Below are 26,381 nucleotides of genomic sequence, written 5' to 3'. Positions count from 1 at the left end.
AACCAACAAGGTTTGTTCTCGTGCATCACACATGCATATTTCAGCTGCCGCAAGAACCAGGGAGTTTTTTTTCTCATATGACAAGCAAGTATGGTTGAGCTTGCTTGAGTTTACTAATTAAATTTATTCATCATATAAAACGATTACAGATTATGGATTAAACAGCTTGATTCATATAGATTACATGTACAATTGCTTTATGAACATTTTGAAGTGTTTTGAAACGTGCAGCGCTCATATCACAACCTTTGTTAAGCTATATTGCGATTCTTGTCTTGAAATCATATTTAAGACTTTCTTGTACCATTTAAGGCTTTTTATGGCCTTCAATTTGCTATTACTAAATATATAACTTTTGTAGAAGGTTTATTTAATTAATACAATAAAGACTTATTTTATTTTTACTATAGCTAGACATCTGGAAAAAAAACAATGTGTCCTTGTTCTGTTTGTCGTATTGCTTGTAATTAGCTCATATTTTAATATTATTTATGATTTACTTGTGCAGATAATCGTTTAAGTTTTTTTTTTATGAGGTTAGGTGTTATTTTTGACAGCAAATTTTGATTTAGCTTTAGTCTTGACTAGAATGCTATTTAGTTTAAGTCACATTTTAGTCATCTGAATTGTTTCAATTTTAGTCGACTAAATCAAATTGGTTTATTTAAAATGTAATGCATTAATTAAACATTTTCCTAATTTAACAACAAAAACAGGTACAATATCTTATATATGTTCCTAACTTAACATTTTAATGGGAAATACATCACATCAAGAAAAACTGAGCTCATCAAGCAACTTTAATTAGGTCAATCATATGACTCAATTCCTCATCTAATGTCAGTTTGACTGTAAACATTTTCAAGAATATAATTAATTTTTTAGAAGAAAAACTGTGTAATGTGAATAGAAACCAACCTATTTTCTCCTCAGTATCTTCATCTTTCACTCTGCATGGATCTGGAATTCCCATTTCTTCATTCTCTTCTTTAATAAACTCCATGTTTGTAATATTATGTCACACAGATCTCAGTTGTTCCAGCTAAAGGTTCTTCTACATGTTGTCACACTCGCCATGCTTAGGATGATGAGAATAATGAACTGAAAAAATAAACAAACAGTGAGTCTTTCTGAAACTCGTGTAGATGCGCTTTACACATCATTTATACAGTCAATAATGTGGCGCCATTCGCATAAAACATAACATTCAACACTCTACCTTAATTTGCGATACTCTTTTGGGGGGAAACCGCTTTGAATCGATTTAAAAGCCTTAAATACGGATGATGGGTTAAATTCCACAAACCTCTCAACCGAATCCCAGCACACACTGCCGCAGAATTATGACGTCTATACACATCAAAATAAAAGTCTTTTTTATACGCTCCTTCCTCCAGGAATATACAAGACAGCATCATTTTATTTGGTGAAATTAATATTTAAATACACATCGTCCGGCGTTGTGAAAATACAAGCGAGGCTCCACAGAATAAATAATCACACGTAGTTTTTATTTTTTTGGATAAAATGAAAAATAAAAAATAATAATAATACAGTAACTACAAAGCATACATTTTATATAAATATATAAAAACTAATATAATACTTTTTAAAATATAAAATGTATGTTTATTTGCAACAGCTATGCTAATAACAAAAAGACATATGGAATATGCCAGCCAAAGATAATGAGGAAATTACGTCGCTCCCTTTACCAAGTGCATTCCAAATGCTACATAATAGCAAGGGCTATATATATATATATATATATATATATATATATATAACTGCACAGGTAGTTCCAGGTCAGTTTAATCACGTTCTATATTAATGCACTTCCTATAAACATTGGTAACCATAGTAACATACAGTTACAGTTGATTAGTAATACAGACGAAAATAACCGTCATTTTTATGCGCATATAACAACAGCTGCACGTCAGGTGGTTCTTCGCCTCCACGTCGTGCATTCAAATTGTTTAATGCACAGCTAGCCTTTGATTATCCCTTACATACATACATACATACATGCATATATATATATATATATATATATATATATATACATATACAGGTGCTGGTCATATAATTAGAATATCATCAAAAAGTTGATTTATTTCACTTATTTCATTCAAAAAGTGAAACTTGTATATTATATTCATTCATTTTGATGAATCAGTATCTCAAAATATTAGAATATTTCTTAAGACCAATACAAAGAAAGGATTTTTAGAAATCTTGACCAACTGAAAAGTATGAACATGAAAAGTATGAGCATGTACAGCACTCAATACTTAGTTGGGGCTCCTTTTGCCTGAATTACTGCAGCAATGCGGCGTGGCATGGAGTCGATCAGTCTGTGGCACTGCTCAGGTGTTATGAGAGCCCAGGTTGCTCTGATAGTGTCCTTCAGCTCTTCTGCATTGTTGGGTCTGGTGTCTCTCATCTTCCTCTTGAGATTCTCTGTGGGGTTCAGGTCAGGCGAGTTTGCTGGCCAATCAAGCACAGTAACACTATGGTCATTGAACCAGCTTTTGGTACCTTTGGCAGTGTGGGCAGGTGCCAAGTCCTGCTGGAAAATGAAATCAGCATCTCCATAAAGCTTGTCAACAGAAGGAAGCATGAAGTGCTCTAAAATTTCCTGGTAGATGGCTGCGTTGACTGTGGACTTCAGAAAACACAGTGGACCAACACCAGCAGATGACATGGCAGCCCAAATCATCACTGACTGTGGAAACTTCACACTGGACTTCAAGCAACATGGATTCTGTGCCTCTCCACTCTTCCTTCAGTCTCTGGGACCTTGATTTCCAAATGAAATGTAAAATTGACTTTCATCTGAAAAGAGGACTTTGGAGCACTGAGCAACAGTCAGTTCTTTTCCTCCACAGCCCAGTTAAGATGCTTCTGACGTTGTCTCTGGTTCAGAAGTGGCAAAATTAAAAGAAATAAACATTTGAAATATATCAGTCTGTGTGTAATGAATGAATATAATATACAAGTTTCACTTTTTGAATGGAATTAGTGAAATAAATCAACTTTTTGATGATATTCTAATTATATGACCAGCACCTGTATATATATATCCATGTGCGATGGTGTTCTGAAATGAGGAGGCAAAATCAAATGCTTTTTTTAAATCAAATGTAAATTAATGTGCCAGTTACATTTTCTTGGTTAAATGAGCATAACATTGCTTACACTATCAGAAAAACAAAAAACAAATCTATTTTATTTCTACATTAATAATTTGGGCCTAATCAATTTTCTATTAAAGCCAAATATGAATCTCATCAAGTTAGTGTTTTGAATGAATGAATGTATGAATCAATCAATCAATCAATCAATCAATGATGCATTTATATAGCGCTTTATTGTGTATTGCTGTACACCCAAATGTGTGTGTGGGGGGGGGGGTCTCTCCTCAACCACCACCAGTGTGCAGCATCCACTTGGATGATGCGACGGCAGCCACAGGACAACGGCGCCAGTGCGCTCACCGCACACCAGCTACAGGTGGAGAGGAGAGAGAGAGACAGAGCCAATCAAGTGGATGGGGAAGCCATGATTGATAAGGGCCAGTGGAGGGAATTTGGCCAGGACACTGGGGTTACACCCCTACTCTTTACAAGAAGTGCCATGGGACTTTTGACCATAGAGAGTCAGGACCTCGGTTTAATGTCTCATCCGAAAGACGGTGCTTTTTTTGACAGTATAGTGTCCCCATCACTATACTGGGGTGCTAGGACCCACACAGACCACAGGGTGAGCACTATCACCTCTTCCAGCAGCAACCTAGTTTTCCCAGGAGGTCTCCCATCCAGGTACTGACCAGCTCAACCCTGCTTAGCTTCAGCGGGCAACCAGTCTTGGGCTGCAGGGTGATATGGCTTTGGCAGTTTTAAGCCTTTTACATTTATTCCAAAAATAATAACTCAAGGCAGTAGCAATTTAAACAATATATTTGTGAACTATGTTCAGCTATAGTTAACTTTTAACTGTTTTTGAATTTTTCAGATCATCAGTCAGAGCTGAGAGAGAATTCTGTCATTAATTACTCACCCTCATGTCGTTCCAAACCCGTAAGACCTTCGGTCATCTTCAGAACACAAATTAAGATATTTTTTATGCATTCTGTGAGCTTTCTGACCCTCCATAGACAGCAATGTAATTAACATGATCAAGGTCCAGAAACGTAGCAAGGAGATCGTTAAAATAGTCCATGTGACATCAGTGGTTCAACCAGGGCCGGCCCAAGCCTTTATGGGGCCCTAAGCAGAATTTTATTTGGTTATTGTCAAAGCTAGGTTATTCACACACTATAAATCTAACACACCCATTATCAGTTTTGTTTGTTGTAGCTGCGTTGCTTACATCATACCAATGTCTGTCTGGCATGTTTTTACCCTTCTGTAATTTTTTAATTGTAACAGTTGCAAACTTACAAGAGTGGTCAGGTCTTAATTTGCACTTTAACATTCAAAGTCTTAAAGTATTAAGTGGCATACTTAATGTGGTGTGCTGAAAAGTAGCTAAATAAACCAGCAGACAATGCATTTACAGAACAGAATGTTATTTTAACAACATAAATATTAATCAAAGTTGTAATTTTATTACAAGTCATACTTTTTTATAATAAATATTAAACACAGTAGAGAGCATCTGTACATATAAAACAACAACTCTTAATCTATATCTAGCTAATTGAGGCATAATGATATTGGAATTTAATAGCAAAGACCCAAAAGGAATGCTAAGGTAAATAATGTTGAAACGCACGCCTGATTTGTGCCACAAAACCCCCTTGTTGAATTTGTCCCCCCTCCACCCCCAAAACACGATTTTAACCCTAGTAGCCGTGAGAAAGACGAGCTCAGACAAAAAATAAAAATAAACAATAAGAAAGACGCGCTCAGTGTTTTTCAGATTTGATAACTGTTCAGTGGTTTCAACCGAATAAAGTTTATTTTAGGTTTCAGACATTTAAATACACTTCAGTTAAGTAAAAAAGACATTTAGTTTGTTAAATACACACTGGTTTCTATGAAAAGCAGAAATAATAATCCTTTCAATTAACGGACGACGTGTTTTATTTCTATCAAATAGGCTACACATTGTGTAGGTTACTATAAAGTTAACTCCGTTTTTCTCCCAGCTAATTGGCCACTTACTTTCATGTAGGCTACTTCGGGAGAAATATGTGAATTTGCATGATGTTAATCCGACAGATCCACAGCAGCGTCCAGAGCTAATTATAAACAGGGTCATATTGTGCCTGCATGACACGTCGCTATGGAAACAATAAAATGATATGTATAGATTATTTAATATTGCACTTTCGTATAATTACCATTGTCCATTGACATAATATATCACAAATTAAAAAATAAATAAAATAAATAAAAATAAAATACCGTATTGACCCGAATATAAGACGACTCTGATTATAAGACGACCCCCTTTTTCCAGATGTAACTTTTGGAAAAAGGCTTTTGAAAACCAATTCTTTTTTTTTCTCAGTAAAACATATTTTTTCTTAAATTATTTCCATATTGCATATTTTTCCCATTTTAATTTTTGCTTTCAAAGTATGGTAAATACTGATAAAATCTACCAACAATCATATTTAAAAATATACACTTTTTTGCAGCTGCCTAGTTCGCTTATGCCTTGGGCGGCTCTGGGTTCAACCATAATTTTAAGAAGCTACGAGATTACTTTTTATGCATAAAGAAAACAAAAATAACGACTTTATTCAACAATTCGTCTCCTCCGTGTCACCCTAGCGCCATTTTGGAGAGTATCCACTGAACGTAAATTAAGATATTTTTATGCATTCTGTGAGCTTTCTGACCCTCCATAGACAGCAATGTAATTAACATGATCAAGGTCCAGAAACGTAGCAAGGAGATCGTTAAAATAGTCCATGTGACATCAGTGGTTCAACCAGGGCCGGCCCAAGCCTTTATGGGGCCCTAAGCAGAATTTTATTTGGTTATTGTCAAAGCTAGGTTATTCACACACTATAAATCTAACACACCCATTATCAGTTTTGTTTGTTGTAGCTGCGTTGCTTACATCATACCAATGTCTGTCTGGCATGTTTTTACCCTTCTGTAATTTTTTAATTGTAACAGTTGCAAACTTACAAGAGTGGTCAGGTGTTAATTTGCACTTTAACATTCAAAGTCTTAAAGTATTAAGTGGCATACTTAATGTGGTGTGCTGAAAAGTAGCTAAATAAACCAGCAGACAATGCATTTACAGAACAGAATGTTATTTTAACAACTTATAAATATTAATCAAAGTTGTACTTTTATTACAAGTCACACTTTTTTATAATAAATATTAAACACAGCAGTGAGCATCTGTATAGCCTATAAAACAACAACTCAATCTATATCTAGCTAATTGAGGCATAATGATATTGGAATTTAATAGCAAAGACCCAAAAGGAATGCTAAGGTAAATAATGTTGAAACGCACGCCTGATTTGTGCCACAAAACCCCTTGTTGAATTTGTCCCCTCCACCCCAAAACACGATTTTAACCCTAGTAGCCGTGAGAAAGACGAGCTCAGACAAAAATAAAAATAAACAATAAGAAAGACGCGCTCAGTGTTTTTCAGATTTGATAACTGTTCAGTGGTTTCAACCGAATAAAGTTTATTTTAGGTTTCAGACATTTAAATACACTTCAATTAAGTAAAAAGACATTTAGTTTGTTAAATACACACTGGTTTCTATGAAAAGCAGAAATAATAATCCTTTCAATTAACGGACGACGTGTTTTATTTCTATCAAATAGGCTACACATTGTGTAGGTTACTATAAAGTTAACTCCGTTTTTCTCCCAGCTAATTGGCCACTTACTTTCATGTAGGCTACTTCGGGAGAAATATGTGAATTTGCATGATGTTAATCCGACAGATCCACAGCAGCGTCCAGAGCTAATTATAAACAGGGTCATATTGTGCCTGCATGACACGTCGCTATGGAAACAATAAAATGATATGTATAGATTATTTAATATTGCACTTTCGTATAATTACCATTGTCCATTGACATAATATATCACAAATTAAAAAAATAAATAAATAAATAAAATAAAATACCGTATTGACCCGAATATAAGACGACTCTGATTATAAGACGACCCCCCTTTTTCCAGATGTAACTTTTGGAAAAAGGCTTTTTGAAAACCAATTCTTTTTTTTTTTTCTCAGTAAAACATATTTTTTTCTTAAATTATTTCCATATTGCATATTTTTCCCATTTTAATTTTTGCTTTCAAAGTATGGTAAATACTGATAAAATCTACCAACAATCATATTTAAAAATATACACTTTTTTTTGCAGCTGCCTAGTTCGCTTATGCCTTGGGCCGGCTCTGGGTTCAACCATAATTTTAAGAAGCTACGAGATTACTTTTTGTACGCAAAGAAAACAAAAATAACGACTTTATTCAACAATTCGTCTCCTCCGTGTCACCCTAGCGCCATTTTGGAGAGTATCCACTGAACGTAAACAGCATATGCTGTTCTGTGTCAGCTGCGCCATGCGGACGCGTTTGATACGCAAAATGGCATTAGGGTGACGCAACAATTCGAAGGAGACGAATTGTTGAATAAAGTCATTATTTCTTTTCTTTGCGTACAAAAAGTATTCTCGGTCAGAGAGCTCTCTGAATGCATCAAAAATATCTTAATTTGTGTTCCGAAAATGACATGAGGGTGAGTAATTAATGACAATTTTAATTTTGGGGTGAACTATCCCTTTAACACCATTATATTGTCCATTCAGACTGATTCACAAAGAACACAAGAGGCAGAAGTGACTTTTCCCTATTCATTCTCAATTACCCCCCACCAAACTCAGAGCATGCTTTAGGGGTCCGTTTAAACTCAATGGGCTCAGGGGAGGCAAGAGAGACACAGACTCCCGCTGTAACTTTACCTGCTGGTGTCGCTGTTGGACAGTGTTTCTTTTAAAAAACAAGTGATTTATATGCTTTTTAATGTTATAATTTGTAACACTGGCGTTGTTTTATTTTTGTACTATGCATTCTTTTCTCATCCAATTTTTTGAGAAGACACTGCCTCCCTTGCCTCCTCGGAGGAAACACCCCTGATATGACTTTTGGAAAACAGGTAATCTTTCAGTGTTGATCAGGGGTGCCCAAACTGTCTTTTGCAAGGTACAAGGCTGTGAACTTAACAGCTTTAGTGAGGGAAACGACTACAATCCCAAGAAGCATTGCAAATGACATTCAAATAAAAAATGACAGAGAAATATAAAACTCTTTAATTTAAAGTTGTTAGTTGTATGTTTAAAAACAATATATCTGCAATAAGCTTATTGCAAAACACAAAAATATACAAATATGAAAGTATTTTGAGAGTGTAGGGAGACCAATTTGATTACATTTGCTGTGCTTCATAAGAGTGGGTGGAGCATAAGATATTATTTGGTGCACTTTGCTTGTTGAAACTCTCTGATTGGTGGAATTTGCTTTGTATTAGTATGGACAATGTAGTTTTTCACCACAAATTCTGCCATTTAAAAAAGCATGTATAAAAGCATACAATCGATTAACAAACTCAGAGCTCACAACAGGTCTGTCTTTAGAGGTTTATTAGTTATTGTTTAAAATCAATTTTCCTCAAATCAAATCAAATTAATGGAATTTTTACTTAAGGAACAGAGTGATACTCTCTATTAAACTGACAAGAATTCATAATTTTAATTTTTTAAATTATTATTATTGTCAACTTATACAAACAAAACAAAATATATAAGAAAATATAACATAAATACAAAGTTCTACCATGAAACTCTAGATGGCGCAGGCCGATAGGCTCTAACTCAATCTAACACAATCATATCATTCACACGGCGCAGCCAATTGGTTTCTTTTCTCATCAGCAGCCAATGAGCTTGCTGCTCAGCATTCAAATACTCTGCTAGTGCTTACTGTAGCAGCTGTAACTCACTTCAGAAACCCTCCACCTTCCCCAGCTCCACCTGTATAGATCTGCTACAGCGGGATATATGCAGGGGTTATTTCATATGTGTTATATGTGCAGCAGAAGTATTTCCTCAAAGCAGCATGTGTGTAGATGTATTGACGGTAGTAAGTCTCGATGTTTGCTCTGCTGCAGTAGCAGTGTAGCAGATCTATTCTGTCAAGACCAAACACATTGACATTTTCGTATATTACCATGCTAAACTCTCCGAGAGTTGTCGTGACAGAACTAATCAATGAATGAGTACTGTGCAATCTGCATTCTTTCAGATTATTTCCTTATATATATTTTTTCTTTCCTTTTTATTCACCCAATTCCAATTTAAATACAACTTTTAATTTATTTTTACGTTTATTTTCTTTCTCACGCTATTACTATTGTGTATAAGATGTGCTACTTAATTAACCTTGCCTAATTAATTTCATACAAATGCTAATCCACAATCCAAAACATCCCTGTGGTACTGCACAGCAAGAAAACATTTATTAAACATATTTTGACCTCTTCCTCCGTAGAACTTGCAACAAATGCGTCGTAATTTTACTCCATTCACCTGAAGATGAGCTTTGCTCTTTATAGCTATTTTGGACAGTGTCTTTTCTCATGAGCCAATAGATAAATTGTTGTGCTGAAATTCATCCCACATGAAGCACAGCTGTATAGCTTCTCTCCAGGATGCATCCCTTCTGTTTTTGAAGTTTCTGAAGAAGTCAAAGTCTCTGCGCTATTGGAATCCTTGTCTGTTTTTTCTCCAGAATGGATTTGTTGCTTCTGTTTCAAGTGGCTCGCTCTGACACAAGCATTCGCACCAGCATGCATTTTCTGGTGTGATTTCAAATTGCCAAGCCATTTAAAATCCTTTCCGCACAAAGAACACAAATAAGTTCTCTCGTCAGTGTGGCTTTTCATGTGTATCTCTAAGTGAGACTGAAAAAGAAACTTTTTATTGCAGCGATCGCAGTTAAACAGCCTTTCTCCGGGGTGAATGCGTAGATGATTTAAGAAGTTGATCTTGTCTGCAAAAGTCTTGCCACACTCCGAACACTGCAGTACGAACTCAGAATGAATATGTAAATGAATTTTCAGGTCTCTCTGATAAGTGAAACTCTTTCCACACTGAAGACACTTGTAAGGCGTCTCTCTAGTGTGAAGTCTTATGTGACTCTTAAGATTTCCTTTATGTGTGAAACCCTTTCCACACTGAGGGCAAATGAAAGGCCGCTCTCCAGTGTGAAGTCGAACGTGAACATTAAGGTTTCCTTTTTGAGCGTAACTCTTTCCACAGTGCTTGCACGTGTAAGGCTTTTCTCCGGTGTGAACTCTCATGTGACTCTTAAGGTTTTTATTTAATCTGAACCTCTTTCCACACTGCTGGCATTCGAAAGGCTTTTCTCCAGTGTGAGTTATTACGTGTCTGTTAAGGTGTTCCATGTCTGTGAAACTCATTCCGCACTTATGGCATATAAAACAGTTATCTCTAGAGTGAATTCTTATGTGGCAATTAAGAGATTGTTTCTGTGTGAAACGTTTTCCACACTGAGAGCATGCGAAAGGCTTCTCCCCAGAATGGATTTTCATGTGGTAATTAAGGTTTCCTTTCAATGAGAAGCTCTTTCCACAAATTTTGCAGGTGAAAGGGCTCTCGCCAGTGTGAGATCTCATGTGGCTTTTAAGGTTTCCTTTTTGAGTGAAACTTTTTCCACATTGTTGACAGGCGAATGGGCTTTCGCCGGTGTGAATTCGCATGTGGATTTTAACGTTTCCTTTTTGATTAAAACTTTTTCCGCACTGTTTGCAGGTAAACGGGCTCTCGCCCGTATGAATTCTCATGTGGCTACGAAGGTGTCCTTTACGCAAGAAATTCTTTCCACATTGAGAGCAAGTGAAACCACTTTTAGATCTTGTTTTCAGAGTTCTTTTTTGTTTTTTTGAGGAATTCTTTTCTGTCTCTGTGCAACTAAAGGATTTTTCTCCACTGGTGAAATCATGATGTTTCTCCTCCACTTCATTCATTTCTTGACCTTCCTCTTTCACCGGCATCAGGTCTAAAATTAACATAATAAATGGTCAAAAATAATTTAAGACAAAAAACTGGGGATCATGCCACAAAGCAACAACCAATAAATAACTTATAGCTAATTCTGCAATTCTGATGTCAATGGCATCAAATCTAGATAGCTGCTGTGGTTACATAATGATAATTTAGAACAGTGGTTCCCAATTTCGGTCCTGAGGTCCCCCTGCTCTGCACATTTTGCATGTCTCCCTTAGTCAACACACCTGATTGAGATCATCAGCTTATTAGGAGAGAGATAAAGCTGCGTTCACACCATGTCGTAATTACCATAATTCCGAGATGACAACATGTGACATTCTATTCAGAGCTAAATTATGTGTTTCTATGGCAACACTATCAACTCCAAAGCCTTCACATGCTCCAGAACTCATTTACATTTAGTCATTTAGCAGACACTTTTATCCAAAGAGACTTACAAATGAGGAAAATGGAAGCAATCAAAACCAACAAAAGAGCAATAATAAGTGCTGTGACAAGTCTCGGTTAGCCTAACGCAGTACATGTAGTATTTAAAAAAGGAAAAACAAAAAAGAAAATAATGAGATAGAAATAGAAAAGGAATAGAGAACATTAGTGTTAGAGGGTCTCATTTAAAAAAAGTAAAAAAAAAGTCGAAAGAATAGAAAAAGAATAGAAAATACTAGTGTTAGAGGCTCTGTTTTTAAATAAAAAGAAAGCAAGTATTGTAAAGAGTGCAAGTGTTAAATGATCAAGTGCAATTACTTACAAGAACTCATCATTACAACTTGTAAGCTTGGAATATTGTAAAAGCTGCGACTTGCGCAACAGTTGCGCCACCTGAGCACCGCCAGATTCATTTAGGCGCTAACTCTGAGTCCGAGGGCATAGAAAGTGAGGAGTAAAATGTCATGTGTTGTCATCTCAGAATTACGGTAATTTCGTCATGGTGTGAACGCAGCATCTGACACACTCAGTTCAGTTCATGGTTCTCTCTCCTAACGAGCTGAGACTCATGCTCTCACAATGAGAGCAGCCCGACTCAGTGAGCTTTGGCCAAAACAGGAGACACACTCAGAGTGCACCCGAGGACAGTGAACCGTGTCGATAAAGGAAAGAGAAAATCACTCACTGCTCGACTGAACAGCTTTTGTAGCATATTTTATTCATAGAGTGAAGAGTATTTTTTATTCAGTGACTGTAGTATTTATTACTTGAATACTATGTTAGACATATCTGAAAACCGTAAAACACAATTGCATATGCCTTTGTTCTGTTATGTTTATTTGTCTTGTTGCTTTTAATTTGCTTATTTCTTCTTATTTTAACATTATTCATGATTGTATATGTGTTAACATAATACGTTTTACTTATGAAGCAAGGATTTAGATTAGTTATGACATTTTGACTGAAATGCCACCTAGTTTTAATCATATTTTAATAATCTGATTTTTTTTTGTTTTAGTATATGGGTCATTCCACGAAATCAGTGCCTTTTGTGTCCCTAAGAAATAAGAATGTGTGCCCTGTCATCCCTGTCAGTCCTGTGACTATGACATCAATCCTGTTACTGTCATTAATTTCATAAAAAATTGACATTTTTATATTTTAAAATTCTATATTATTTAACAATTATATTTGATACAGCTTTCCAGGTTTTTCCATTGTAACTTTAACCATATTTTATTTTGGACAAAGCCCTTTTTTAATCTCTGTCTTGTAAAAATATATATTTTTCTTAATTTACGTGGTCACCCTCCAAAATTAGGATGTTCTTGGTCATCTGAATGACAAATATAAAAATATAAAAACAAATCCAAAATTTGAAACAATCCCAGTATGAAGAGGGACTAAAATACTGCAAAACTATGTGAAAATGATCACATACTTCTAATTAAACTATAGTATCTAGTAACAGTTGTGTCAGTAACAGGGTGGACAAAAATGCCAAAACGTGGTAGAAAAAATAGTCATAAAATAATAAATCGCATAGCCTGAGATGGTACAATACAATTTCTTGTCATTTTAAGGTGTCTTCATATCATGGATATTTTAAAAATGTTGATTAAACTTGTTTTATTTTTTCTAAGTGGAAAAGGCACCGATTTCGTGGAATGACCCATACTAAATATTATCAGATTTTAGTTGACTGGTTTAGTTCAATTGTAATGCATCACCAAAATAAGAACAGGAGCAGTTTGCAAAAATAATGCACTGAATTGAGATGCAATTAATGGAATATCTTCACCCTGAGAATGTTTGCTATTCACATTTGCTAAAGAAAGTTTAAATCCATGCAGCTTCAGTAATAAAATGAATTCAGCAAATAGCTTTGCAGTTTTAATCATTTAATAAGTTTAAATGAAGACCAGAAAAATGCTTGATTACTGTCAATATCATGGGGAGAAATTACGATCTCTTAGATATGTCCCATCCTGATTTAACATTTCAGTTGGTTATACATAATCACAAAACTGAACTCGTCAAGTAACTTTAATTAGGCCACTCATTTTTGACTCATCTAATTTCAGTTTATATGATTGTAAACATTTTCAAAAAGATTATTAATTTCTTCAGAGGAAAAACTGTGTAATGTGAATAGAAACCAACCTATTTTCTCCTCAGTATCTTCATCTTTCACTCTGCATGGATCTGGAATTCCCATTTCTTCATTCTCTTCTTTAATAAACTCCATGTTTATAATATTATGTCACACAGATCTCAGTTGTTCCACCTGAGTTTATTTATTTATTTATTATTATTATTTTTTTTTACTTGTTTGCACACTTTGCTATGTTTAGCATGAACTGAAAATTAAATAATAAATAAAATAAGTAACTAAACAAAAACGTCTTTCTGCAACTCATTTAGATGTGCCTTACACATCGTTTATTCAGTCATTAATGTAGCTCCATTCACATAAAATATTACATTTAACACTCTACCTTAATTTGCAATACCTTATAAAAAAAAAAGAAAAATGCTCTGAATCAATTTAAACGCCTAAAATACTGATGGGTTCAATTCCACAAACCTCTCAGCCGAATCCCAGCGCACACTGGCGCATAATTATGACGTCTACACACATCAAAATAAAAGTCTTGTTCGTACGCTGTTTCCATAATAGATTGATAATGAGATATAGGTCACGGGATGATTTTATCTGGTGAAATGAAAATGAAAATACACATGTCGTCCAACGATGTGAAAATGCTACCAAGCGAGACTCCACTCAGAATAGATATTTACACTCTTTATGTAAGTAAAATTAAAAATTACGTTTTGTGGTATTGGAATTAATAATTTGTTAATTTAATTATTTGTATTATTATTATTATTAGTAGTAGTAGGAGTAGTAGTAGCAGCCTAGTAGTAGTACAGTATTATTATCCCGTAACGTATGAACGAGACTTTTATTTTGATGTGTGTTGAGGCGTCATGCTGCACCAGGCTAGTGCTCAGCTGCGAGGTTTGTTGTTGTTTTGAACCCATCAGTATTTAAGCTGTTATAGCGGTCAGATGGATTTAAAGTTTCACAGATGTACTACAGCACAACAGTAAGCACTACAAACGTAATAATGCGCTTTAAAACGAGAAACGCAACAGTAATGAAATGAGAGTAGTATGGCTGTACTGCTGTAATGGGGTTATGTGAAATGAGTAACAGAAAGAGTTATTCTGCATTTATTTATTTCAGGTAATTATTCATCTTAAACGTGACACGGTGAGCAAACCAGCAGGAAAAACTCCCAAGTGAAACAGCTGAGAGATCTACTTTACATAATATTATAAACATGGAATTTATTAAAGAAGAGAGTGAAGAAATCAGTGTTTTGTTAACAGAATCCAGTAATTAAAGATTAAAGCAAGCAGCAATAACTCACATCCTTCATGAAACAATACTGAAAAGATGGAGTTAATTAAAGAGGAGAGTGAAGACACGAGTGATCCAGAAGCAAGCGAAATAAAGGATGCTGAGCAACAAACAGGTTGGTGTCCATTTGATTCATCATTAATTTCAATTCAGTTTATTTGTATAGCGCTTTTCACAATGCGAATGGTTGCAAAGCAGCTTTACAGAAAATTAAAGTATTTTTAGTAATAGCTTATCAGTGGTGACTATCTCAAGTTGATGTCCATTAATCACTTCTGTAGTATAAAATGCCTTAATTGCGCAGTATATGCTGGGAATGCTTTTATCCTTTGGTTACGAGTTGCAGACATTACTCCTGAAGGTTAAGACTGTCCCATGTTCCTAAGCAGTGTGTGTGTGTGTGTGTGTGTGTGTACACTTCAAAGAAAACACTGTGCATCAAAACATGGCTAAATGTTTGGTGAAAATTTACATTGAATAAATAACTTGAATATTCATCTTTCAGTTCATGTTGTATGTTTCACAAAATGTTGTTCTGTTTCTTACAACGTTCTTTTCTGATGTGCATTCATCTGTCACCACACATTAAAGAGCCACAAATACACATTCATTGATTGAACTTTTGTAATAAAACTGACAGAATTTGAAAACTGAGACTGTTTCATATCAAAAGTAGCAAAGCTTTATAACAGATGTGACCCTGGATCAAAAAACCAGTCTTAAGTCGCTGGGGTATATTTGAAGCAATAGCCAACAATACATTGTATGGGTCAAAATTATTGATTTTTTTCCATTATGCCAAAAATCATTAGGATATTAAGTAAAGATCATGTTCCATGAAGATATTTTGTAAATTTCCTACCGTAAATATATCAAAACTTAATTTTTGATTAGTAATATGCATTGCTAAGAACTTCATTTGGACAACTTTAAAGGTGATTTTCTCAATATTTAGATTTTTTTGCACCCTCAGATTCCAGATTTTCAAATAGTTGTATTCGTCCATTATTGTCCGATCCTAACAAACCATACATCAATGGAAAGATTATTTATTCAGCTTTCAGATGATGTACAAATCTCACTTTTAAAAAAAAGAAAATGACCCTTATGACTGGTTTTGTGGTCCAGGGTCACAAATTTTAGGTGGGAGATGCATTACAAATAATGTTTAGTGAAGATTTGTTCGTGCATCAACTGAAAACAGCATAGACTAAAAGATCGATCTTACCATATCAGTATCTGTTCATCAAAATGAAGATTGATTCAATGTGGCATCTTAACCTGTTGTAGTTTATCAGCATTGTGTGCACATAATAGACACTGACACAGTCAAAACCCACCATCTGAGAAACACTAATGTCACTTTTATCACTTTCTCCCAACAGAAATAATCATTCTGGCCACATCTAAAACTGCAGCGTAAATGCCCGTCTGAACTGCTGCATAATTGGTTTTGTCCCTTTTGATTAATGTTTGTCTACGTGTTCATTTCAGAGCTGATGGAGGTGAAAGAGGAGAGTCAAGAGCTGAATGAAGTGGAAGAGGAGCATCAGTATCGGTCCGGACATGAGTCTTTAAATGGCTCACAGACGGTAAAGAGTTTGTCACAAAACAGAAGATCCAAGACTTCTCTTGCCTGCCCTCAATGTGGAAAGAGTTTCACGCAAAAGAGTCACCTTAAGGCTCACATAAGGATTCACACGGGAGAGAAGCCGTTCACCTGCCAACAGTGTGGAAAGAGCTTCACACAGAAAGGAAACCTTAAGGATCACGTACGGATTCACACCGGAGAGAAACCTTTCACATGCCGTCAGTGCGGCATGAGCTTCACCTATAAAAGAGGCCTTAACGATCACGTAGGCATTCACACCGGAGAGAGTCCCTTCACCTGCCCGCAGTGTGGGAGCAGATTCACTCATAAAAGTGACCTGAAGAGACACAGAAGGATTCACACCGGAGAGCGTCCTCACACCTGTCACCTGTGTCCGAAGAGCTTCACTCGAAAAGAGCATCTGAAGACGCACACGAGGATCCACACCAAAGAAAACCCTTACATTTGCCCTCAGTGTGGACGCACCTTCAAACATCTGAGTAACATAACAAGACATATGACCGTTCATTCAGAAATAAAACTGCACCACTGATCACAGAAGGCTTTGTTTCATTTAAAATCTAGATATAGCAAGAAACAGAAAATAGCTGCATTTTTTTAAATATCAACTTTTTTCAGAAATCATATCTAGCAGTCACAGGACAAGTGATTTTATATACTAAACATCGTTTTGCATGTTATATTAAAATTTTAACATCGGATACCGGATGCCAGATCTTGAGGAATCAATTGTCATTGATATTTTGACATAAGAGTTTAATGTATTCCAACAACAGACTCCTTCTCACTCCAAAAAGAGCATTTATTATTATTCTGTCGTTCTCAATTTGCATATCCCATCATCAGTATGTATACTGTAAATACTGTGTATAATATGTATACTGTGTTCAGTATTCTGTGTATTGTGTATATTGTATTCGGCCTGACTGCACTGCAGTGTTGATGGTCCGTGCACACACTAGAGATTTTTACACACTGTATATATATATATATATATATATATATAAAGACATTAATCTGATTTGATTACAGATCTGCCTGCTCTCTTATAAGAAACATTTTTTCGAAAAGGCAAATATGTATTTTATTTTGCCAATTCATTTTGTTATTTTGATAAGGTAAAGGACATTATTTTGCTTCTGTGTTGAATACAAAATGTGCTTAATAACACAATTACATAAATCAACAAGAAACTGACACCGAGTGCACATAGCAGACACATGTAAACCCAATTAAATACAGACTTACAAAAAAGTGTGTGTGTGTGTGTGTGTGTGTAAGCCCTTTGTACATTTTTGTGATTTTTGTCAAATAAAACCTCAAGGATCTGAACGTTTGAAAGTGAAGAATTTAATGTAACTTAATGTAATGTAACTTGTGAAAAATAAAATGAAAAGTAGCCTTTTTTTTTTTTTTAATCAAGTATTCATTTCTTTTTACTGTGTAATTGTAATTTACAACAGTAGCATATTTTTAAACTAATAATACTAAATTATTAAAATATTAACTTCTGGGGGTGGCTACTTTAAGAAAGTATTTTATGTCTGAAAAGCATAATACAGGTTTATGATGAATTAGTGTAAGGAATTTGATACTGTATAACACGTTTTAGAAAGATATTTAATAATATATTAAACCCCGTTTATTTATCTTCAAGCTGCAGCACAGAAGTTGGCGGAATGTACTTTTTGATTTGGTTCGCAACCCCGCAATAAACCCACAGAAGAAGAAGAAGACGATGCTTTACGGCTGTGTGACGTCACGCGAGCATGGCGGCACGTGAGATACGCGCGCGTTAGTAATAAACATTCACTTATGAACAGCGAACTCCATACACTAACTTTAAATCAGGTAGATGCGTGCAGGTTCTCATATGATCCAACTAAACAAACCCCGCGAATATTCTCATCATCCTGAACGTTTCCAGATGAAACAACGAAGATCTACACGACATACAACCGTAAAGATGGAGTTTATTAAAGAGGAGAGTGAAGACGCCAGTGATTTTGAACCATGTAGAGTGAAAAATGAAGAAACTGAGGAACAATTAGGTTGGTGTCCATTCTTTATCTTTATTTTTCATTGAATACCGAGGGACACGAAAGTAACTTTTTCCTCACTCCTATCATCTCTTTATCAATACTCTCTCTATTTACAGCGTTAGAGAAAGTTACTTTTAAAACGAAGGCATTACAATATTGCGTTATTCCTAAAAAAGAAAAAAAAAATTAAGGTTTTGTGTAACTTTTGTGTTACTTTAGCATTACTTTCTCTCATTTGGGCTGGGGCTGCTTGTTTGTTTTTAATATAAAATTATATTTTTGTCGAATGTAAAATCATTTCACACCGAAAGTGAAATGAAAAAGCCTCAGGCTGAAGGAAATGTAAATTCACGCTCAAACAAACCTTTCAGCTGTGCTGCCATGAAGAATAGGACAACGGCGAAGAAAGTTCAACACTTTAAGAACATCAGCAATTTAAAAAGAAACAAACAAACAAAAATGTTATGTTAATCTGATGTCATTTTTACTTATTAGTATTTTGGCTTTCGCCAAAAAGTGATCAACAACCAATATCAGTCTGGTTGAGTTGACACAGAATGACCATTTCTTCACAAAATATTACCTTCATGGTATGATGACTATAAACCAAAAACACACCCTTGTTGAAATCACAGGTTTTTGAGATGTTAAAATTCAAGATTCACTCCAGGATTTCCCCCACTGCATGACTCCTTGCATTATAACTCTTCACTACTGCCCCAGTCCCAGCTGAAGAGAAGCAGCATTCATTCATTCATGGGAACTGCTCACTTGCTGTAAGTGAAAACAATATCCGGTGTTCTTCATATGTTTGGGTTATGGTGTAGGGTGGCCAAATGGAAGCCAGTGCTCACAAAAACCCCCCCAAAAAACATCTAAGCCTCTATGAAACCATGAGGGTCTTTCGCACCGGAGGAAACTTTTCATGGTTCTTAGAACTATTGGCGGAAATAACCACTTTTTAGTTCACTCTGTAGGAACTAGGAGCAGTTTTATTTCTAGGAGCTCCGTTTTGGGAAATAATTTAGCTTCTACTTCAGAGCAGGGTCTAAAACCGTTCTATAGGACCTACCAGTGACGTACGTGTATGATTGGCCAAACGCATACGAAACACCGGCTACCCGGCATTTTTAAAAAGCCATGTAAAAATATTTTCTCCACGAATATGAAAAACAGCGATAACGGCATTTACATGTTGTCTACAGCATTGTGTTCTTTTCTCAGCCTCGACGATAACACTGCAAGTTGTCATAGAAGATTTAGTCTCTTAGCCCAACTTTTCAATCATGTAAATTGTGCATTTATGTTAATCTCTGTTATCACAAAACCCACGACACACAACAAAAACAGCTCTGATCACAGCGTCCTCCATTCACCGGTTATTGATGATGCTTCAGAGTTCCTGCTGCCGGTGCGAATGCAACCAGGAAAACGGTCCGAGGGAGAAATTGGTTCTCTAGGAACCACCATGCTGGATAGTTCCTATAACTATGTTCCTATAGAACTATGCGGTGTGAAAACCCCTATGGTCTCACGAAACCAAACTGAATGTTTGGGCCATATTTGGCATGAAAGTGACTGCTTATCACCCAAACAACACAACACCATACCAACATAGCCACAATAGGCGCTTTCGCACTGTGTAGTTCTTAGTTGTAGGTAGTCCTAGAGAACCAATTTCTCCCTCGGGCCGTTTTCCTGGTTGCGTTCGCAACTCTGGAGCAGCCGACAGTGATGTCTTTTTGCATGGCATTAACAAACGTCAACAACCAGTGAATGGAGGACGCCGTGATCGGAGCTGTTTTTGTTGTGTGTCGTGGGTTTCGTGATAACGGAGATGGAATGTAAATGCACAATTCACGCGATTGCAAGAGCAAAAAGTTGGGCAAAGAGACTAAATTTTATTTATAACAACTTGCAGTGTTGCATATCATCGAAGCTGACTGTAGACAACAGGTAAATGCCGTTATCGCTGTTTCCCATGTTTGTGGAATAAATATGTTCACATGGCTTTTTAAAAATGCTGGATAGCCGGTGTTTCATATGCGTTTGGCCAATCAGTGTACACTTACGTCACTGGTAGTTCCTATAGAACTGTTTTAGACCCTATTCTGAAGTAGGAGCTAATTTATTTCCTCCAAACTGAGTTCCTAAAACCGTTCCTAATTCCTGCGGTGCGAACGGCCTCATTTTGGCTCAAAACTTGCAGGCCTCATTTAAAAATCTGAAGATGAGGATGAATTTCATTTCTCAGCATGATAACAATGGTCCAGTCTGAGGCCACGTATAAATCCAGTCTAAAAACCTGTGGAATGGCAGTCAGTACACAGGAGATCCCTCTCAATATGATCAATCTGGAGATCTGCTGCAAGGATAAGTAGTAAAAAAAAATAATTATAATCAAAGTTGATATGGCCTCATTTAAATGACTGGCTGCTGTATTAAAAGCAAAAGATGTTTCAGCCCAGTATTAGGTGTACCCTTGTGCAACCTGGTCAATTTAATGTTGTATATTTGTTTTTCCTTAAAAGTTTCTTGCATTGATTGTGGAAAAATGTTCTGACTTTATTAGTATCCATTGGCGTTCTTCCTCTTCTTTCTCTAGGAGTCTATGGCAACCCATAGCACTGTCTGCGGGAAAATTATCAAATCCGGCACACAGATAGAGGACAGTCTCAACATTAACCATAGCAATTTGGAGTCTCTAACTTTTTTCTCAATATTTTTCACAATTTTTAATAGTTTGAAAAATATACTCTTTCAGAGCATATTGGTTTGTTGGATTTTCACCAAAATGGGCTCAGATCATCTTAAAGGTGCCATAGAATGCATTGATACAATATTTTAAATTGTTCTCTGATATCTACATAGAAGGTATGTAGCTTAGGTAAGGGCAAAAAATCTCCAGAAACAGTTTTACATGTGCATTTACAACCTTAGGATTTCTCCCTAGAATGAAATGGTCTGTTATTGGCTTATTTGGAAGGGTCATGAATAATAATGTTGAGCTCTGCTCTGATTGGCTGTTTCACAGTGCAGCTCATTTCAGTAGCTCACACAGCAGGAAGGAAATATATATTTCAATACTTCCTCTCACAGTTATATTGTTATGGGTAATTATACTGTATATAAAATGCGGGCATCAGGGAGCCACTATTAATATGTGGGGCACTGAAACTGCTTTCAAATGCACGATTGCTTTTTACTTTCGCTTTCGAGATTTGCGATCGCACGAACTCTGTTTATACTATGGAGCGGCTGTACTTACCACACATTTCACAAGATCAGATGCTTGTCAGTGGTGCTCAGGATCTGTAAATCATTCGCCGTCATCCTCAGTCATCTCTCCTTACTCTGTTTATGTGGTGAGTGAAATCTTATGTACTGTAATGTAACAGGCTAGCAAGCAGCTAACCATGTCCCTTTAGTGGCTCGCATTATTATATTAGAACGCGTTATTTGTTTTCCGTGCCTTTCTGAATACAGACACCAACCCATCCCTGCACTTCACATCCCCTGCACAGCCTGGAACATAACATTTATTTCCATGATCTGCCATTTTCGCTGTTGTCCTTGCTTGTTTCTTCACAATACCTGCAGAACTTCTGATGGTTCGGCTGGTGGCTGGCCTAGAACATGGGCGGGTTTATGCAAATGTTGGAGGCGTAACTATTAGTGATCCTGACTGTAACGTCACAGTCGGTGTTATGTTTTGATTCGCCTATTTTTCAGTGGTCTTTTGCACTCACAAGATTTACATAAGAAGGAGGAAACAATGGTGTTTGAGGCTCACTGTATGTCATTTCCATGTACAGAACTCTTATTATTCAACTATGCCAAGGTAAATACAGTTTTCCATTCTATGGCACCTTTAAGACAATGCTGGCAAAAAGTTATGGAATTCAAGTTGATTAGTCAAACCGTTCTCGAATAACGTGCAAACTAATTGGGTGAAAGCACTCCAAAATTGGCCTGAGGCTATGTCTCCACAATGCTTTAGCAAAGGGGTCTTCAAACTCAGTCCTGGAGGGCTGGTGTCCTGCAGAGTTTAGCTCCAACTCTAATTAAACCCACCTGGACTAGCTAATCAAGGTCTTACAAGGCATACTTGAAACTTCCAGGCAGGTGTGTTGAGGTAAGTTGGAGCTAAACTCTGCAGGATACCGGCCCTCCAGGAATGAATTTGGAGTTTCCTGCTTTAGCGTATTGAGACCAAACTTGGTGTGTGGGATAATAACCATGACCTGAGGCTACCTGCACAGTTTCGGCATAGTGCCACCTAGTGCTGGGCGGTATGACCAAAAATGTATATCACGGTATTTTTCACAATTATACCGGTTTCACGGTATATGACGGTATTGTTTTTTTTTCATGCATGATCGGGTGTTAACCACATTTTCTACTGATTGAGAGAGAAAACTGCAGTAGATTGACTTAGAATGCCCTATTTTACTGTCATGATGAGCGAATATTGTAGAAAAATTCCACACTAAATAGTGACTAAACACGACCCATTAATACATGTTAACCAGGAGTCAGTCTCATTTATAATCGCGACACCATCTGATAAAATCAACATGCATCTAACGTCATACTAAAGAGCGGCTATGCGGTGGTTTTGGCTATATTACTTTTTTGTCTCATGCAGCGCACTGCCTGCGTCTGAGTAAACTAAAACAAAAAAGTGCATAATATTAACAGACGAACTATACTCATATTTATAATTCCAAACAGACGCGGTACGGCCAAATGAATGCGGTGCTTCTCTGCCGCTCGCTGCACAGAACAGACGCAGAGAGACGCGATGCTGCGCTGGGAGTCAGATCTCGCTCGCGGGCAGCACTGGCGACATCTTCCAACTGAACCATAGCTAAGGTTTATCCAAAACATTCGCTAGGTTTGTCAGTTTGTATATTCTATGGAAAAAAAGCCGCTAAAAGGGTCTGAAAGTTGCTAAATATAGTGCTAAAGTCACGCTCGTGTGTGTGAGACGCAGGAGCTGGTGGCGGCGCGCGGTGGATATTGTGGATGAGTTCTTCTGTATCATCACGGTCTACTAGTTCTACAGCTTCAGAACACGCTTAGTAACACATACAGCGGTGTTCTTGCCACAATGCAATAGTGAAAAGAGACCCCTCTCAAACAGTGTGTCGCGTTCCGAACGTTATTTAAATAAGACCGGTATTGCGGTATTTTAAAAATTCATATCATAAGAAAAATAAACACCGGTATTCGGTATGAACCGGTATACCGCCCAGCACTAGTGCCACCTAGTGATCAGGAGATATGGAAATGGCTATTTTTGCTTATAACTTCTGAATGGTTTAGCTAAAAATCACAAAAGGTTTCTTTCTTTCTTTTTCTTTCTAAGATTCGGTGCAGCATGCTGAGTCAAACCATACCCAATTTTCCCATGTTTGCTATTTTGGGCGCCAGCCATTTTTATTTTTTTCATAAAATGCTATATTTTACAAACACATTGTCGTATCGTTACAAACCTCAGTATGTGTCTCAGAATGTTTTGGGTCAAAATTTTTAATTAGATTTTCAAAATGCTAATAACCTAAAAGTATATTAACCTATTTTAATTAAACTGGTCTCAATATATTCTTTGGGTCATGCTGAGAACATAGATACCAATTGTGCCAGAGTCAGCTGAACTTTCTTTTAGCCAATTTGATTTTCTTAAAAAAACTAATTTTTGAACTCCTAGATCATTGGTCCGATTTTCACCAAATTTGACCCAGAACATCTTCAGACCATGCTGGCAAAAAGTTATGGATTTGGTGTCAATATATGAAATGGTTATGGTTTAACACATCAACGAATTAGCTGGAATGATGCCAAAATGTCTGTATTTCTGCAAAGCTTTGACATATTGACACCAAACTTTGTGTGTGCCATTGTCACCTCACACTGACCACACCACAATGAGTTGATAAGACGGCCACCTATTGGTCAATTTAAATCATTAAATCATAGTAGTGCTTGTATTTATGATTTTTCAGATTTGTTTAGACTAAAATGGCATCAATAACTCATTGTTGTAGTTGGTGTGATGTTTGCTGGCTTGTTGCTTTTGTAGTGCTTGGCCCTAAAAAAAAATGTTGCTTGCAGCTATATTTTTACTTGATTTATTCATCCTAATAAGCTGCAGTTCTAACAGGGTTTTTTTTTTTTTTTTGCCACTGTAAATGAGGACTGGATGATTCTAATCATTTTTCAGTTTACATGCATTTGGTTGATTCCCACTAACACGACCAACTGTTAGAAAAGTATTACAATTGTTATAATATTATAATAATTTTAAAAAGAGGTGCATGTTTATGCAACTAGGTTATTTATTCATTCATCCTTTCTTTCTTTAAAACATTTTATGTGCATTTGTTTTATTTATTGATAATTCTGTGTGTCGTTGTCATTTATTCCTGGTTAAATAGGCATGACACTCATGGATGAGGCTGTGATAATTTTTTGTCAAATCTGATCATCTAAAATGACTGAAAAAAACAATTGTGACTTTCCTAATGTAATTTGAGGAAATGGTTTATAATTCAGTTAGCATAGTTTATAAACAGAGTACATATTACATCATCATGATGATCAAAAATACATTCTTGCATTAACAGACAAGGCCCTGCAATCGCTCAAAAGAGTTTTACTGTAGAGCTGTTTCAACTCTAGTTTCAGAAATGCATTCAGTCAGTTTTGATCTTTTATATAAACACAAATACAGATATTGGCAATAAGAATACAGTTCACAAAAAAGTAGGAACATGTTGATCCAAGGACCGACACACAAGAATTCTCTTTCTTGGAATACATTTTTAATGTTTGTTTTGTTCTCACTTTAGGTTTGATGAAGGTGAAGGAAGAAAACAAACTGAATGACTTTGACGAGAAGCACTATCAGAATTCCTCTGATTTCAATCCAGCAGAAAAACCTTTTAGTTGCTCACAGAGCAACGAGCATCTGAACCAAGAAAAGACCAAACGAAAACAAGCCAAACATTCATTAACCTGCCCCGACTGTGGAAAGAGTTTCACACAAAAAAACTTCCTGACGCTGCACGTGAGAGTTCACACTGGAGAGAAGCCTTTCACGTGTGTGGCGTGTGGAAGGAGTTTCCCACGTAAAGACAGGCTTAAAACACACATGAGGATCCACACCGGAGAGAAGCCGTTCAAGTGTCCCCAGTGCGGAAAGAGATTCAGAGAGAGAAAAATCCTTCAGATTCACATAAGAGTTCACACCGGAGAGAAACCCTTCACCTGCCTTCAGTGTGGAAAGAGTTTCAAACAAAAATCAAACCTGAACACTCATATGTGGAAACACACTGGAGAAACGCCTTTCACGTGTCATCACTGCGGAAAGAGCTTCACGTGCAAAGGAAACCTTAAAATGCACATGCAAATTCACACCCGAGAGAAGCCGTTCACATGCCATCAATGTGGAATGAGTTTCACGGGGAAAAACATCCTTAAGAATCACGTACGAATTCACACCGGAGAGAAGCCTTACATGTGCTCTGAGTGCGGTAAAGCCTTCACTAGAGCCGATCATCTGAAGATGCACCAAAGAATCCACACTGGAGAAAAACTCTACAAGTGCTCATTCTGTGTAAAGAGCTTCGTGGAGTCTGGAAACCTGAAAAAACACGAACGACTGCACACCGGAGAAAAGACGCATCACTGCGCTTCATGTGGGAGGAATTTCAGTTCATCAAGAAATCTACAGACTCATAGAAAAACACTCTGCTCACTGGCCACAGAAGTGGACACCATGTAAATGG

At 36.5% G+C, this 26,381-nt stretch overlaps 4 protein-coding genes across 10 annotated transcripts in view; 2 read left to right on the top strand and 2 right to left on the bottom strand.

The window, feature by feature from the left end:
• LOC131554173 (gastrula zinc finger protein XlCGF8.2DB-like) overlaps positions 1 to 26,381 on the bottom strand; it is a 53,857-nt gene that overhangs the window by 3,721 nt on the left and 23,755 nt on the right. Inside the window, exons 1-2 of one of the 3 annotated variants that reach the window (XM_058799380.1) lie at positions 1,307 to 1,372; positions 919 to 1,101 (exon numbers count right to left, since the gene is read on the bottom strand). In XM_058799380.1, coding sequence (XP_058655363.1) covers positions 919 to 1,003 — 85 coding nt within the window. In that variant the 5' untranslated portion in view covers positions 1,004 to 1,101; positions 1,307 to 1,372. Of the gene's footprint in view, positions 1 to 918; positions 1,102 to 1,219; positions 1,373 to 26,381 lie in introns of those variants that run through there. The other 2 variants (XM_058799372.1, XM_058799388.1) reach the window with 2 other exon arrangements.
• On the bottom strand, positions 8,617 to 14,110 carry si:ch211-241e1.5 (uncharacterized protein LOC567583 homolog). 2 transcript variants are annotated; one of them, XM_058799359.1, is made up of 3 exons: positions 14,095 to 14,110; positions 13,671 to 13,867; positions 8,617 to 11,070 (listed from the first exon to the last, which is right to left on the bottom strand). In XM_058799359.1, exons 2-3 carry the CDS (start codon positions 13,753 to 13,755, stop codon positions 9,605 to 9,607), a joined length of 1,551 nt encoding a protein of 516 aa, XP_058655342.1. In that variant the 5' UTR covers positions 13,756 to 13,867; positions 14,095 to 14,110; the 3' UTR covers positions 8,617 to 9,604. The 2 variants fall into 2 exon arrangements, with proteins under 2 accessions (XP_058655342.1, XP_058655336.1); XM_058799353.1 differs by having other exon boundaries at positions 13,671 to 14,103.
• LOC131554189 (gastrula zinc finger protein XlCGF49.1-like) lies at positions 14,193 to 17,941 on the top strand. 4 transcript variants are annotated; one of them, XM_058799406.1, is made up of 3 exons: positions 14,193 to 14,318; positions 14,758 to 15,049; positions 16,429 to 17,941. In XM_058799406.1, the coding sequence occupies exons 2-3, from the start codon at positions 14,971 to 14,973 to the stop codon at positions 17,076 to 17,078; spliced, it is 729 nt and encodes a 242-aa protein (XP_058655389.1). In that variant the 5' UTR covers positions 14,193 to 14,318; positions 14,758 to 14,970; the 3' UTR covers positions 17,079 to 17,941. The 4 variants fall into 4 exon arrangements, with proteins under 4 accessions (XP_058655389.1, XP_058655391.1, XP_058655379.1 ...); XM_058799408.1 differs by lacking the exon at positions 14,193 to 14,318 and adding an exon at positions 14,389 to 14,529; XM_058799396.1 differs by lacking the exon at positions 14,193 to 14,318 and adding an exon at positions 14,477 to 14,617.
• LOC131522034 (gastrula zinc finger protein XlCGF7.1-like) lies at positions 18,513 to 26,377 on the top strand. The gene is made up of 3 exons (XM_058747253.1): positions 18,513 to 18,597; positions 25,443 to 25,785; positions 25,834 to 26,377. Exons 1-3 carry the CDS (start codon positions 18,513 to 18,515, stop codon positions 26,375 to 26,377), a joined length of 972 nt encoding a protein of 323 aa, XP_058603236.1.

The sequence above is a fragment of the Onychostoma macrolepis genome, chromosome 02 (genome assembly GCF_012432095.1).
Source record: "Onychostoma macrolepis isolate SWU-2019 chromosome 02, ASM1243209v1, whole genome shotgun sequence".
Classification (NCBI taxonomy): Eukaryota; Metazoa; Chordata; class Actinopteri; order Cypriniformes; family Cyprinidae; genus Onychostoma; species Onychostoma macrolepis.
Note: the sequence above shows the minus strand (reverse complement) of the source record. Positions and strands in the feature narration are given on the sequence as shown.